This window comes from Pseudopipra pipra, chromosome 3, assembly GCF_036250125.1.
Source record: "Pseudopipra pipra isolate bDixPip1 chromosome 3, bDixPip1.hap1, whole genome shotgun sequence".
Taxonomy (NCBI): Eukaryota; Metazoa; Chordata; class Aves; order Passeriformes; family Pipridae; genus Pseudopipra; species Pseudopipra pipra.
This window is the reverse complement of record NC_087551.1, coordinates 101,325,950-101,342,941: the sequence shown is the minus strand read 5'-3', so window position 1 is coordinate 101,342,941 and position 16,992 is coordinate 101,325,950. Positions and strand designations below refer to the sequence as shown.

The window sequence follows — 16,992 nt, the reverse complement described above, 5'->3', positions numbered from 1 at the left end:
TGTTGGGAAGACTGGCAAAGGCAGTTTCAGTTATGTGTGTTTGAAAAATTCCAGCCACGGGTTGTAAAACAGTACTACATTAATTGTACCCAGAGATGAAAGAGAGGAGAGAAAGTATTTTATGATGTAAATGTTATCAGTCAGGCCTGCAGATTTCCTATGATGGGAAAAATCTGAGCAGATTTTTGCATTGCTGGGGAGAAGCAAAGTTTACTCACGTCTTCTCTTTAGAACTCTAGATTTATTCTTGACTGAATAAAACAGTGGTTTTTCACATCTCCACAGGTACCTACCAGTAAGAGACATAAGAATTGTTAAGAAAAAGAAAGCTAGAGCAAACAAATGAAAGAATAATAATTTCTTAAAAATACTGCTAGAGTTTTAAATTAAAACCAAAATAATCTAATGGTTAGTGCTTTTAAAATCCACTCTCCTCCAACAGACCCAGAAAGTCTTTTTCAGAGCAGGCAAACCAAGGCCTGTAAGCCTAGGTGTACTATAATCAGTTAATTGTTCAGCTGTACAAGCTATATGTCACAGAAAGTGAGCATTTAATTAATAAGCTTGATAAACATTATGAGTGTAAATAAAAAATTAAGATAGGGACTTAATCATACTATTCACTCAAGCTTGGTGGAGCAAATTTCTAACCTTTTTAATTTCTGTGAGGATCAGGATTTCACGTAAAACTGTCTACTTAAAGAAAAAATACTTTAAAACCTCTTACTTGGCTCTTTCTTCATCCAATTTCTTTTGCTCCACATCCAAGGAATGTTTTACCACTTCGTACCACTTCTTGAACTCAAAATACAGACCACCTGAATAAAATAGACACATTTTAGGTTGGGAAGAAATAAAAGAAATGTGCAGTACACAGAAGGTGGTCTCTGCACAGTAAGACCCTGCATCTTCTACCTGTATACAAACCTATCCCGAATGCGATGTGCTTAAAGAAAACATACTTGACCTACTAGTTCTATAAGAAAGAGAAATGCAGAAATACAGTGAAAGAATAGCATGTCATAAGAAGTGCAAAGAAGCCCCTTAGCTTAGACTTCATAGATTTAGAACAAATCAAACCTTTTCCCTCTTTTCTGGAAAGTTAAGCCCAGCAACTACCTCCTCTCTACCAAATGAACTAGTGCTCCACTGTGTGAAGTACCTTCACCTGTTTGAAAGCTGAATTCAAGGGATTAATGAAACTATACCTCAAGCCTAGGTTTAAACAAAGATCTAAAGAAGCTCAGATGTAAAATTTCACATAATTTCATCAGCTCATCACTGTCTATACTACTACCCATGACACTGTACAGGGTTGGAAGGATAAACTAGACAATGGTCTTCACTTTGTATCAGCCTCCCATGCTTTTGAGCACAGGAACTTCACTCATTGATATGTGAACAAATACTAACCAGCACATGCAAAAGCATGAAAGTATATGACATGTAGCACAATCTTTATCATTGATCCTCCAAAGAGGCACAAAACTGAAGCAGACCAACTGGGTAGAGTAAGGATAAGAATTCCAAACAGAAATAAGGTGTAGGCTTATATATTTAAAATACAATCAACTCTTCTTCCCTGTGGGTGGATTATCTGCATTGTGAATTAACCAGGCTTTGCATTTCCCCATCACCCCAGCTGCACTGCATGCAATGCTTGCATCATGCTCAGCTGTGCCAGCCAGCTATCTGAACTGCTCTGAAGGTGAATATACTGTTCTTACAATCAAACTTACGTATGTTTTGTACTATCTGCAGTTTTGCTATTTGTGTTATCCTCCCACAGGATGTCTAGATGAAACAAATATAGATGGGCTCGAAAAGCAACAGACACATCGAGGGAAGAAAGACCCTACAGTAGTTCTTGAAATTCAAAGGTGTGAATACAAGTTCTTTTAACAACTCCTTAAACACAGAGGTTTAAGTAAATACTCCTAAAGTGCTTGGAGTTTAGGGGGGGTGGTAGAAATTTGTATTAAACTTCATATGAAATATTAAGCATCTGTCACATGCAAAACCATTGTCAGAGACACGATGCTACACTGTAATAACCATTTACCTGTCCAGTACTGTCAGTCTGATGTTCATGTAGCTGAGCTGAATGGAAAATACACAGCTCTGTGACACACACATACGTATACATGTATCAATCACATTTTATTTGAACATAAACTGTATTGTGTATGTGTGCAGTCCATAGAACACACACTAGGTAACTACAACTATCTATTGCACTGCTTCCAGTGTGTTTTGAAGAACTGTAGGAGCTGAAATACTATTTTTTAAGGACTAGAGAAAGGATAGTTAACAACTGGGAATGGAGTCAACATAAACTGAATCTTTAAAACTCAGTGTTAACCATTATTCATTTCAGCACTCTAACTTTGGGAAAATGCCAGAGGCAGTTTTGAGCTCTGGCACTAATCATTGCTCTAACAGAAATTCTCACATCAGCTCCTCTGCACAGCTGCTCACCATCACCCCAACATTTAAAGGACAGGGACAACATAACAGAGCATATGGATCAATTTGCACCAGTAGATTTTAAAGTAAAAAAGTGGGCAAAGAATGAGCTGCTAATTCCCAAGGGCAATGAGACTTGTTAATAAGGGAGAAACTCCATTAAGACACTAATGGCTTTGAGCCTTAGCTTGTAAAGCAGCTTCACAACTCTCACTCTTGTCACTATCATGTACTTCGAGTTTTCAAGGGAAATAAAAAGAAAAAAAGAATCCACAATAAGTTGGTGTATCCACTTGAAAATTACCAGTTTTAGTTAACAGTGATGATTGTTTCTAGTTACAGCAGTAATTGTGCTCACACATGGCTAACATCAATTTTATTATTGACTTAAGTTTTAAAAAATAGCAGAAGGGTCAAAACGGACCCAAAACTGCATGGAAGACTTAATAGATAAACCACTGTAACACATCTTGGATCTTATCTTCAACTGTGAGCTGGATGAGGCCATGGAACATCTTCCTGAAGATTTCTAATCTTTGATTTGGTCTTTCTGCCCTCAAAGAACCACGTTCACACCATTATCTTCTCTATCTTAATTGCTGCTAGCTTTTCCACACTCTCTCAAGATTATTTGGACTAAGAAACTAGATTACATCTGAAATATGTTACACACTAAGACATTTTATTTAACAAGACTAAACAAGTTTGGATTTTATCATAAATGTGGTTTGATGCCCCTAGTATTTGCCATTTATGATCAAAGTGCATTCCCTCTTTATGTGTATCCATTCATCTTCACCCAGCAAGCACAAAATTCTAAAACAAGAGGCAAACATGCACAAGCAGAAGCAGAGGTACCTAGCAAAATGTGTACCAAACTCCCTCATCGAGCACAATAAGAATTATGCAGGTGCACTGAGGCTATTTTATGTGAGCAGAATCTACTCTTTTCTCTGAATAAAGATTTGTCCTAAAAGAATAAATGACAAAACCACATTTTAATGATCAATAAGACAAGTCTTTTTAAGCTTGATTACACAGTTGTTTCACTTACTAAATCATAACATTGCTTCTACTAGAATATTTATATACCTTCTTTGTTATTTTTATTTCTTTCTTCAGCAAAGTCTGAAAGTAACCTGAAAAAAAAAAATCAGGCTGTTTTGTAGATCTAAATACTGCACTTTTTACATGAAGTTCAAATACAACTGACAAAAATGACACCCTAATTTTATTCCAAGTTTCAGATTCAAACCAATGATTTTTAAAAATAAGTAATATTTCATGTCTAAAATACTTTCAGGTGTACATTTTAACCTACTGAACTGAACTGAAATTCCAATACTATAAACTTAATTCTAAAGAAGGAACGCTCCGAAAAACAATCATTTGCACTATTTGAAATTTGGGCTTTGCTACAGATTTGCCTTTACACTTACCATTCATAGTGATCATCTAATAAAAACAATAATTTGAGCACAACTACAATAACTGCTGCAGCAAGAATATCATATTTCACTTTTCTTGTTGACTTATTTCCAGGTACAAGAGTCAGGAAATCCACTTCTCCAATACCGATTTTTTTCACCACTCGACAAGTCCAATTATGCAATTCATCTGATTAATATAAATAAAAACATAAAAGGAGTAGGTTAAGACAAGCTAAAAATATTTTTACAGTGCAAATATGTTGGTCATTTGAGGAAAACAATATTTAGATATTTTAGGACCATTTGACAGCCATTTTTTTCAGGCTGAGTATTTTTAAAAATACTGAGCAACCTTCACTGCACTTCCATGGAAAACACTTATGACATTACATATTCACATGGAGAAAAAAAGAATCACATATTTAAAAGTGTTTTGATGTTACTCGAATGATGCTGTGAGATCATCCTGAATGTTCTTCTGGGTAAGCCTATCACAAATCCACATAAACACAGTTTCAAAAGAAACCCCAAAAGCCAAAAATTCGTCACAAGCTTTTTTCCTGCATTTTGACTGAATACCCATGGGAGGACGGATTCAGCACTGCATAGAAGAGGAACAGGGGCTAGTTTTAAAGCAGCTGTTTGGGTATGAATAGCAGTTGGATCATGGCAGGGCAGCATTTGCTGCTCCCCTGACAAAACCTGGCAGGTTAGACCCGGCTTTACCTCACGCAGCTCCATCGCACCCTCACCCGCTAGCGCAGGTTGTGCCAATAAGATACAACTGCAGTCCACAAGCAACAGTGTATCTATACAGTCTCTTATTACTCTGCTTATTTTTCACAGATACAAATCCCCCAAATTTCTCACCTTTCCTGTTCAGCAAGAAATACAGGAGCTGATTACATCACCAACAGATTCCACAAAGGTTAGCAATGTATGACTAAGTACAACCTTAATCCAGCTGTACTTACAGTCTCTTGCTGCTTACAAACAGGTCAGTAGGAACTTGTTTTTAATCCTCTCGTACAAAACAGTAAAACTTAACCAAAGTCTGGAAATTATATCTTCTTATAAATACTAGCAGTATATTTTATTTCAGATACTTTAAATGGCCTCTTCCTTAGTACTTAAGTGTCCTAAGAAACACTGCCAATCCATTGCTTATTTTTTTGGGGGAGTTGTTAGACAACAGCAGCAGTCCTTTTTCAATTCTTAAAAAAATATTTCTACATGACAAAAAGCATAGTTGCAAGGAAAAAGTAAAGGACATTATATTCTTCTTCTACAGTAATTTTCAAAGAGTACTGTAATAAATCTGAAAATTACAATTTTCTAGCCTTTGCTTTGATTCAACTGATACTTCACAATTTGCAAAATAAGGTGACCCTCTATAGGACCATAACACTGGTGCAAAACTATGAAATCAGAATTTCTATTCCGGAATTTTAGGCCTAAATCTGTTGGTTATCTTATTTTCATTCAACTGTGAGTAAAGAGAAAACCCAAGCAACTTTATTCAATGTAACTAATTGCAAAATAAGACACTAACCCCCTACCCTATTCCCAAACTGTTGGAATACTTTGAGGAAAAAAAATTAATTTACAGGCTGTTTGTCTGTATAACTCATCTTCAGTGACAGTGGTATTTGACAGAAAGTATGGTAACCCAACAGATAGACCAATATGTCCTAGTGTGTGAACTTTCTTTGACAATTCAATATTCAAGACTTAAAAAGTCAATACTTTAACAACATACAGTTTTAGAACTAAATCATAAACACAGTGAAACAGCAGCTGATCTGTCACACAGTGTCAATATTAAAATTACTGCTAATATGCAATATTATGTAATATACAAAACATATTCTATATTAGAGAATATACAGTCATTATTATATATGAGAATTCAAGAGCTAAGCAATCAGGTCCCAACTTCATGAATCAGTTAGCTAAAGTTAATAAATCACATGAATTCAACTAGTGCCTCTTAGTTCACATGGATACTGAAAGATTTGAGATGAAGTATCCACTCCACGACTTAGAGAGCCAACACCAGAGTGCCCTTACATATCTGGGTCTATAATACATACTCTAAATGTTTGATGAAGGTGCTTTCTATAGAAAAAATATCTTTCAGTTCAAGCTTAAATGGGAATAAATTAGGAGGAAAAGAGCAGCAATTTTCAAGTAGTAATTCAAGCCTTTTTGCCAGAGTTTAATAAACCACAGAAAAGTTTTATCAGTACAGGCTAGGGAAAATATTTACCAGGTAAATTAGCTTCCATCAAGTACTTGATGCACAACATGTCTGGATGAAGAAAGCAGCTGTCTGTTATATCTGGAAAACGAGGCAGGTCTAGAAATGCCGCAAGCTCAAGCATTTTGTTGTATACTTCTTCATATACAGGCCATGACTGAAAGACATCATTAGAAGGTGTTACTCATTTGCTCTATTACCATATTTGTTAATGATTTGAAATTAGTTATTAATGTTAAATTCTGTATTGTTTAATACAGGATTATTTATACAGACTCTTTTAGCACTCTATGACTAGACACACGTGCAAGAATGGAGCCAGACTGCAGTACTGCAAAGAGAGACCTGTGCTAGTTTCAAATCCCATGAAATATATAAGGAACAAATAGAAAGTTGTTTCAGACCTGCAACCAACACTCTACCTTTTTTGTAAAGTGATCAGTATGTCTCCAGATGCTACAAAACTGAAAGAGCTATCGAAAAAAAACCATTACAAGTGCAATTGATGATGAACTGCCTAAAGAGCTAAGAGATCAGAAAACCACAAAAGGTGGAGGTTGGCAGGGACTGCATAAAACCACCAGGTCCAAGTCACTGCTTGGGTCACCTAAAGCGGACTGCCCAACCCCATGTCCAGTTGGATTTAAATATTTCCATAGATGGCAGCTTCACAACACCTGTGGGAAATCTGCTCCAGTGTTTCTGTTTCACCAACCCCTACGTACAAAAAAAACAAAAACGTTTTGTTTTCCCTCACACTTAAATGGAATTTCTTGCATTTCAATTTGTGCCCATTTCCTCTCATCCTGTCACTGGATACCATTAAGGAGGATCTGGTTTTCCTCCTTTGCACCCTCCTGCAGATATTACATCACACTCGCCCTGAGTATTCTCCAGTTCCAGGATGAACAGTCGCAGCTCTCTCAGCCTACCCCCATTTGTCAGATGCTCCACTCCATCAGCTTCACAGTCCTTTACTGGACTCACTCCACTGCGTTCACATCTCCTTTGCAGTGGATAGCCCAGAACTGGACCCCAGCACTCCCGGTGTGTTTTACCAATGCTGAGCAGAGAGGAAGGATCACCTTCCCTGAGGACTTGTGCAGTCACCACAACCTTTCAAAAATTATTGGCAGTGACATTGAGATGACGCCAGCCAGCTGCCTCCGCACTTGTGGCAGCATCCCATCACAGCCCATGAACCTTCATATATCCAGTTTGTTCATATATTCCCTAACCTGCTTCTAAAAAACTGAGGTAAAAAAAACATTCATCACTTTAGCCTTCTCCTTGGTCTTTGTGACCTTATTCCCATTCAGCAGCAGGCCCACATTCCCTAGAACCCTTCCACAGAATCTTTAATGTAATGTTATTTAAAAAAAAGAATTCCATATTTGCATATTTATTAGTGAAAATAAATCTACAATTCTCTTTTCAAAACTATTGACTGCATGAGGAAAATTCTCCCAATTTCTACTGAAGCTTTCCTGCTACTGAAGAATATAACTAACAGACAGATTTTGACATGTTTACTCATAATGAACTCAACAGGACCTGAGGTTTGTGTAAGTATAGACTGTAAGGTTTGACCCTCATTTCTTAATACCTGAACTGTTTCATTAAACATTCTTAATTCTCTGTATTTTAAGTGATTACTTGAATTTACCTCTCAAAGCAATAATTTAGGTTGTTCAGGCTACTTTACCATTTTAAATGCATAAAAAGCAATGCTTTTTCTGCTTTAGTTGGTGGTTCTAATTCAGCAGAGCACTTTATCATGTATTTATATTTTATAAAGTCAATTTGCGCATATGGAACCCTCCTTTAATAGAAATTTAGCAGGTGTTTACACTCTGTGCACAACTTCAAAACTTCCTCCAACAAGGGTGAATTAAATGTGGTTTTATCCAATAATTCGTTTTCATCAATTTTAATATAAGCTATGTAGCCAGTGCTTAAATTTTGAGTGATTACCAACATTTCATTTTCTTTTTTTAAATGATCTCCCCTCAAACTGCAGTTCAGACTTGCTTAACTGTATGAATACATGCTGAAGCAAATGAATAATTCTGCTGTCACTTACTATTACACATGTAACTTTTTGCAACAGTTAGGAAGTTGTATCATGTTCATTAAAGTTTCTAAACAGTGTTAAAAATTGGCTCAGACTGCTCCAGGACTATATTGAGAAACAAGAAAAACATGCATTACAAGAGTTTTGCAGTAGACCAGGCTCACAGTACTTTCTATTCCTTTTAAAAAGCAGTGCTAAATTGAATACCAAAATGATCTTGGAACACAACCTGAATCATATGTAACTTCTCTTGAGTGTAGTGGGAGAAAAATTAAAGTCTCAGATAATTCAAATAAGAACATTACATAAATATTATTCCTAATTAGATATGAAGGAAATATGCTTTTCCCTTTAATGAAAAGAATTAGTAGCTTCTTAATAACATATCACAGATGAAAATAATTTACAACACCAGGAATTCAGTCACTTGAAGTAATCCCCTTCTCAAACATTAAACTATCACCAGTGGAGCTATCTGCACAGTCTAATTTAATACCAAGGTACTTTAGGAATACAGCTTTTAATTGAAGGACTCAAGGTAGACACCTCTATCACCTTCTACCTGAGCTTCTCTCACTGCACCAGGGCAAGGAGATAGCCTTCCTATCCTAAGCACTATTGAATCACACCTTCCTTGCCAGGCCTAACACTTACTTTTGTTTCAAAGTTTTTGTTTGCAATTTATAGGAGTCAAACTGGTTCTTTCTCAAAATGGCTAGAAAACACTCTGCTTTGCAATGACAACCAAGGCTTTCCTTTTTTTGAAGGCAAACAAGTGGTATAAAAGCTACAAATAAAAATTAAGACTGAGAGCTACCACTTGGCTTATTTTAAAAAGAGTGTTAATAGACAAAAACAGTTCCTCGTTGATGTGTGTTCATAAAGTATCTAAACACATTTGGGACATGCAGATTTAGGAAGGGCATCCTAATAGACCACAAAGATCAACCAAATCAATTTCTACTTTCCAGGGCTTAACCCCCTAAGCTCAAAAACATTCACTGCAGTACTCCTGTTGCTACAACGCAGCACTGAGTCATGACCACGCTTCCAGGAGTACAGTCATCTCTGGAACTGTGAGCTGCAAGGATAAGCTGGATCCAGCACAAGATCACACCTCCGTGGGATACATCACAGCAAAGGGCCAAAGGCTGAAAGGTCGAGGACTGAGGAGACTGCTGGGTTATTTTAGGAATCAAGCACTGGCTGTTTTCACCAGTCACTGCATACCCTGTTTAATTCTGGAAGAGCTGTGAGTTCATACAGGAAATCTTTTATTCTGCAAATATTTTATTCTTTTATTCAAACATACTGTAAGGGTTAAAAGAGAAAGAACTCCCAAATTCCACACAACCAACACCATAAGTGTTGGGACAATATCAAAAAAAAGCAAGATACAGCAAAAAAGCAGCCTCAAAATTAATAAAAGTTATCACCTTCTATCTAGCTATGTCTCTGACAACAACAACAACAAAATCAAAAAAAAAAAAAAAAAAAAAAAAAAGAACCTGATAAAACAAGTTGCACTGGAAGTCAGCCAGCAAATCCACTAGGAAAGTAAGATCCAGAGCCGGGGCCTCCTTCTTTCAGGTAAAAAAAACTCTGCCTCCAGCACCCCATGATTAAACCCCAGGGGAGGAGTACTTGGACAACAGAGGACAGTGTTAGATCATATGCCACGCTCTCTCCAATTGTAACTTTCACTTATCCAATCATAAATTAAAAAATTCAAGTTGTATTTTAGTGCTAAATATTAGGACAACTCCCCTGTCCATCAACACGTGGAGTCACTGAACTCTCACCTTGTTTCAAGAACCTGGGAAACAGTATAAAAGCCACAAATAAAACTCAAGTTACAAACCCTTGAGGGCACCTAATAATTCCAGGAATTAACTGACAGAAAACCCTTTTAAAGTTATGCCACTTGCTAGCCTTTTCTGGAGTTTCGCAAGCTGAGATTTCTTCAAGACTGATCAACAATGCTGACAGAGTCTGTAACTTGTCTAGATGGGGTACAGAGGTTACCAAGAACTTTTCTTAAGCTTTGTCTTTAAAATCTTTGCATGTTATTCCCACATGTGACAAATAAGGTAGCTACAGGTCTTCTCCAGAAAGCAGTAGAAGATTAGTACTACTTGAGAGTACTTCCCCCTGCCCTCCTCCCCAACAACTTTAGCTGAGCACAGGAGAACAAAATACACACTTCTGAGTCAGTGAAGAAGTGTCTAGAACAAGATTTTTATGATAATAAATAGTCATTAGACTATTTAAGTTGGTTGTCTTTATCTTTCAAAGTTACATGGCATTTTTCACCCATATTAGAAAACAAGCTGGTTTTCAGGAGCAGAGGAGCCAAACTATTAGCATGATAATCAGATCACAGTAACAGGTAATTGTTTTGGGTAAGCCAAGACTGCAGCCTCTCCTACTTGTTAGGACAATATCAGAATGTTGCTGATCAACAAGTAGAAAACAATATGCACTGGCTGGCTTTCTAGAATAATTTGCAGGCTTCATATTTTCTTGTTTTAAATGTGGTCTGACTGACTCTCCTCTTAAATGACTACATAGGCCGCTTCCTTCTTGTGTATCAGGACAATATCCCTGCAGGCGTTAAGGCATTACTCACATATTCACAATACTCACAACTCAGTTTATTTTACAGTGATAATGTTCTATCCTTTCTGAAAAGAATTAATTATACAGTTGCTTTAAATTTTCCCTTCCATTTTTCCTTCTTTCCTGTTCAGTACTTTTTTTGCAGCACAATTCCCTTCCTCATCATCCTTCTACCTGTGAATTTCCATCTTGAGAACTGCTTTTTCCCATGCCTGTACATTCTCTAAAGTTCTACCTTCACTTAGGCTGCTTATGTTCCACAGTGGACGATTTTTCCCAAGTGACTTGTTTAATGACCATTTAATACTGGAATCTAATACGGTCCAACTCATTTTTGCATTATTGGCTTTTTGTAGGTCTCTGGGAGTCATTTGACATTTAGAATTGGATATGATTGCAATTATCCAAAACTCAGCAAGGCTTCATCATTTTTAAGATGACAAATTCAGCCTAAACCAAGTTGGAACAAGAGTGTACAAAACTTGTCAGGAAATGGCCTAAGAAAGCCCTTTAACCTGAAGGTTTGGGAAACATCAAGTTATGAGGGTTGGAGAAGGGGTCTTACACAACACAATCCGGAATTTTGGTTCAAACCTTCTGTAAAGCAAGGCATGCCCATACAATAAAATATATTTACTGTAAAAATAAAAAATTAAATGGCTGCCCTAATGTGTGTAAATATCTTTGAACGCAGACTGCACTGAAACACACATACCCAGGAACCCAAGCAGCTTTACATAAGGTAAAATTAGGTACCAACAATGAGGACAGCAGTCAAGTTCTCCACAACACTTCATTCACCTTACTTTGCTCCTGCTGCTCAAGTGGTTCAGATATATCTGGTCATCTGTTGCAAGAGCCTGATGTGGGAAGACACCAGCCACAGTGCATGCAGGTTACATAAAAGAATTCACAGTAGAAACAATAACTGTATCAACTGTGAAATTTACATCCAAATAATATTTAAAACTGAATGAAATGACCTTGTGAACCAATCATTACACACTTGTGGTCAGCAAGCCTAAACTTCTAGATTACTAATGATTATTTTTGCCATGCTTTTTGCGTATTCTTACAGTACTAGTGATCTGGATACCTCCCATACAAACACATACCAATGAATCTTGCTGATGTATTTTTAAATGACACTGTTTTCCCCCCCTACCTGACCCCTACCTACCTCTCAGGGACCACCACCATCCCACTTGAAACAGCTGCAAACTAATACAACAGCCATCAAACACAAATTAAATGCGCTTTAATATTGTGTATTATGAATACAAACTTTTAAAAAATAAGAAACACTCAAATTTTTTTTTGCCATCTAACCTAGCTGTAAAAAACCTAATATAATCAAATTTGTTGCACAGTTAGATTCTATGTAGCCTCTTCAGGAAAGCCTTCTTTGCCAGAGCATAAGGTATACAGAAAAGACAAACGCAATGTTAAAGGGAATCTTTAAAGGTTCCTTCCAACCCAAACCATGTCATGTTTTTGTGACATTGTAAGCACTGTTACCACTGCTGCACAGAAACATCCCAGGCTTGTGATTTGCTGGTGAGTGTGAAAGTATACTTGGGAGAACCACTGCACCCTGCTCCTACCTCCTTTCCTAGGTCACCATCTGAAACAGAAGAACAGATTCCATGAACCTCGAGCCTGACTCAATGCAGTCATTCTTATTTGGACTAAATGAGTGGATAGATGTCTTCAAATCCTGATACCCATGAATCACATACAGATGCTGATGTAACAGTGAGAGGGTGTGCCTGGAATTATTAAAAGGCAACCAAATGACAAGAAGAACAAAGACAGGTGAAACTGCTACAACTCCATTTAGATAACTGCTAAGAAATATGCATCTTGTGAGACTTCTGACACTGGGAAAGACATAAAGAGACCAAGCCTGCCGTCAAACAGAAAGGGTAACTAAAAGGTTAAGACAGGAAAAGGAAATCAATTTGTCCATCTTGATGCCAGGCAAAGAAGTTGCCCAAGTTATCTATCTGGTAAAAAATGAGAAGGGGAAAAAAAATATTCAAGTCACCATTTGAAAATCATAGATGTCACACTGGCAGCCTCTCTCTTGCTCTCTCCTTTAATAACTGTTTCAGCTGCAACAGCTACTACATCTTAAAATCCCAAATTACTCCTGATCATTGTTGTAGAGGAAATGAGAAGGATCTTTGTACAGCAAAAAGATTAATGTCAGAAAATTACTCAATAAACAGTGGTTTTGCATTTTTGAAAAAAAAAATTAGGTGTGCTAGGATATTAGATTGCATTACATTGACACAGGCAGTTTTTACTGAAGAATTCAAGATGGCACCAGGATGACTCAGCAACCCAAAAACAAGAGAAAAAAGCTAACTCTACATCCAATATAGATGCACTCCTTTACTAGGAAAAAAGTTTCATTGGCTACCTAGCAGACCTTTCAATAGGCTCCTTTAGAGGAAGACATATTTTTCATTACACAGTACCCAGTTAAAGTGGTTTTTGAATGAATGAGTTTCAATATTATTAGAGAGACACATGCTCGAGCATTAACCTGTTCATGCTCACAGGGTAAGTCTGACAAATATCACTTTTTTGTAAAAAATGTAGTTTTTCTACAAACAGAGAGTAAAGCTGAACGGTCGTAATGTATTGAAATTTAAGAGATTTAGAACAAATTTTATTGAATTTCATAAATATTTCAGCAGGTTTGTTTTCTTTCTTCATTAAGTAATGCTTTAAGACAGGTATGGACAAGCTAGAGTTTCTGTTACACAACAGCAAGCTCCCATGATAAACTTGATTACAATAACCCTTTCAGCAGTGAACTTCCTCCTCAGCTTTTTTTTCTTTCAAATAAAAGCCTCACCCTTGCTTCTTTTCATTCTGCACTGCTTTCTACTGAACAAGTACTGCATGCACCTGTTAAAATGCACAAAAAATACAGAGTTACACAGAAAAAAAAACCCACAGATAAAAAAACACCCACCCCCAACCAAAGTAAGATTACATGGTATCTCAAAACACCAGCAGACAAAAGCAGGAATCACTGGCTTGTTTTGGAAAGTAAAAGCAGCATAGATGATTAGCAGAATTTATATAGACAGAATTTTACCCCTCATAGAATTTTTTTTTTTTAAATAAACAAGAATGACCGGCTTCTGTCTTAATTTGAATTCTTTAAATAGTTACCACTAAGAGAAAGAAATAAAAAAATCATATGGCAATTAAGGTCATTCAAATTTTAGTCAGGAAAAGAGGCTTTTACACATGAGACCTGGAATGTTTTGAGAAGAGGACCTCAGTAAACAGAGGAACATGTCTAAAAGCCAGTCTGGTGGATATACTTTCCAGGGAAGCAGAAAGCCTTTGTCATTCCAGTCCGAACACTCCAGGAGAAAACAGCAAGCATTTTGACCTGCATTCATGAGTTCATTAATAGATTTAGTCAGGAATTACTCTGTTTGAATCAGACCCAAACTAAAACATACATATGCAATCCACCAAAACCTAGAGTGTTAGACAAACCAAATGGCAGCAGTTTCCTGTGACCTATGTGATGACTTGAAGACATGGGCTTTAGCCAGTAGCACATTATTAAGGGATACAAAATCCTTTCAAAAAGCCAGTGTGAAAAAAAACACAACTAAATACAGGGAACACTTTATAGCATTTAGAAACTCTTCAAGTTTCCTCATGACTGTGCCACAAACCCACTCCATTGCCTCAGGCAGGTGCCTTTGTCCCAGTGTTCCACCTTGTGACAGAGCAGCACAACACGACCCCTGAGAGCCCAGCCCTGGAGGAGCAGCCACCAGGCATGATGAGGGGGAATGACCAGCAGCAAAGCATGAGAAAGAACCAAATATTCTGCAACTGAGTTGGCTTCACGTGGTGTGCATTAATGTGGGCTTAAACTCACATATTAAATGAAGAAAAGGAAAAGACAGACAGAGCATCTCACCGCTTCCTGCATGCTGAACTGAGACGCTATCTTGGTTTAGAAACATTGTGAGATGAAATTATTAAGGACTACACCCTAGTGCACTTACACAGTCTCAGCTAAAGCATATCCACTTCAGCAATTCCTAAATTCCATATGCTTAACTTTAAAACCTTAATCACTATTAAAAGAAATGAAAAGAAGATAGTATTAGCTTCATCTATTCACAAATCCAAGATATATGCTTACTTTTAGGGCCAGAAGAGGACTGCACAGAACTGAAGACTGTTTAGAAATATTAAGGGTATAAGCATGAAGTGCAAAAATCCTTAAACTTCCAGCTCCGTCAGCCGAGGATGGCTCCCCCATGACCTAGAATTTATTTACTCTTGCATGGCTTTTTGCATTTCTCCTCTTGCCACATTTCTAGGCCAGGCTTCTTGCAAGCGTTCCTTCTTCCTCCTGGCATTGGGAACACTGCTACTACTCAACAGTAAGGAAATTTACATTGTGAGTTATTGAACCAGAAATTCCCTTAGTTCCTCCGCCAAAACAAACCGAAAGATCACTAGAAAAATATAAGCATAAAAAATCTTTTTTCAAAAAGCTAAGTTTTTGCCTAAGAAAAATGTGCAGTCTTCATTGCTTAGAATTCTTTGCCATAGGTTAGACATACCCCTTTTATGCAATGATTTTGCATACTTTTACCACTTAGTCATTCCTCAACATTTTTCGAGTTGAATAAGAAACATCCCCAGATCTCTAAATCTGAAACTTTATGGGATCATATTTAGTTCACCTAATTTAAAGGTTTGAACCATGACTTAAAATAGAGTTACTGTGAGATAACTAGTTAATGAAAAACGGAGTTTTATAATCTTTAAAAAACTCTCCCCAGAACACAAAAACCACAAACTGAAACCGTAACTGAAATTCCAGAACAAACAAAAAAGTGGCTGTACTACATGAATCCAAAAAGATCTATTTAGCCTTGCATCCAGCAGCAAGGAAGCAAAATGTGCATGGAGGGATTTATGAACCAAGCAAGCCATGACATCACCAAACGTCTGTCCAGCTTCACACCATTTGTGGCTGAGTCAGCAGTGAGATCTCTTGCCTTTTTTTTTTTTGTTCCAGATCCCTTTCTCCTCATGGCATTGGTACAGTCAGCATCTGGTACTTTTAACATCCAGAACATCCTCTAACACAGGGAGTTTCACCAGTTACCCACAAATGTATGAAACCTCATCTCCTGCTGTTTGATTCTGAACCTGCAGACCAGTAACCTCTTCTAACACCTCCCAGTCTCTGTATTGGAAGAGACAATGAACAATTGTCTCCTAAATATGTTCTACAAACTAGTACCACATTTTCCTCTTAGTGACTTCTTCTTTAGGTTGAAAGGTAAGTAGATAATATTGTTTCATGTAGGAAAATTGTCCCTAGGTTTGATGATCCTTGTTGTGACGCTCTGTACGTCTTAATTCTTCTGCAACTTTGAGAAAAGGGAGGGTAAGAAAAGCAAAATACCCAATCAAAATTCCATACGGTATTTAAGATACAGGTGCATGACAGTTTTATACATTAACATAAAATTGTTTTGATCTCCATTTTTTTATTAGATGTCAGGAGTTAGAAAATAATTCCAATGAAGCTGGGCTACAACAACCACAATGAAGCTGTGCTACAAAAACTGCATCATGAAGGGATTATAGAAAACTGTATAATTAAGATCACACAGACATTTAAACTAAGGCTGGTACATAAAAGTAATAGCATCGATAACACCAGCTTTCAGAGAACACTTCAAATCAATTTTTCTTAATAGTATTTTCTCCACATAGAATAGAGATATTTAAGTGAACTGTTGGACAGGAAGAAAGTTTGAGAAATTTCAAGCAGTATTGCTCCCTTTGTATACCCATAACTATGAAGCTCTGAGGTTATATATCTCAGCAGACACAAAAAGGGGAAGGTTCGACTTGTTCCAAACTGCTCATAACAGAGGATTCAAAATTATATCAAGAAAAAAGAGAGGAAAAGTAAAAAAAACCAAGACTGAATAGAGTTTAGAGGACTAAGCAACCTGTAGTATACTTTTGTTTTCACTGGAACTTTTTGTTTAAAATTATCATTATTCTCTAAAAATTACTTCTGCATCTCTAAGTAATGACATGCATTTTACTTTTTCCTACAAGATTTA

At 36.9% G+C, this 16,992-nt stretch overlaps 1 protein-coding gene across 1 annotated transcript in view; it reads right to left on the bottom strand.

Annotated features, from left to right (window-relative positions):
- Window positions 1–16,992, bottom strand: part of TAF1B (TATA-box binding protein associated factor, RNA polymerase I subunit B) — a 46,651-nt gene that overhangs the window by 6,123 nt on the left and 23,536 nt on the right. Inside the window, exons 9-13 of the mRNA XM_064650506.1 lie at window positions 6,166–6,313; window positions 3,906–4,083; window positions 3,559–3,605; window positions 728–818; window positions 219–289 (exon numbers count right to left, since the gene is read on the bottom strand). Of these exons, the coding sequence (XP_064506576.1) occupies window positions 219–289; window positions 728–818; window positions 3,559–3,605; window positions 3,906–4,083; window positions 6,166–6,313 (535 nt within the window). The remainder of the gene's footprint in view (window positions 1–218; window positions 290–727; window positions 819–3,558; window positions 3,606–3,905; window positions 4,084–6,165; window positions 6,314–16,992) is intronic.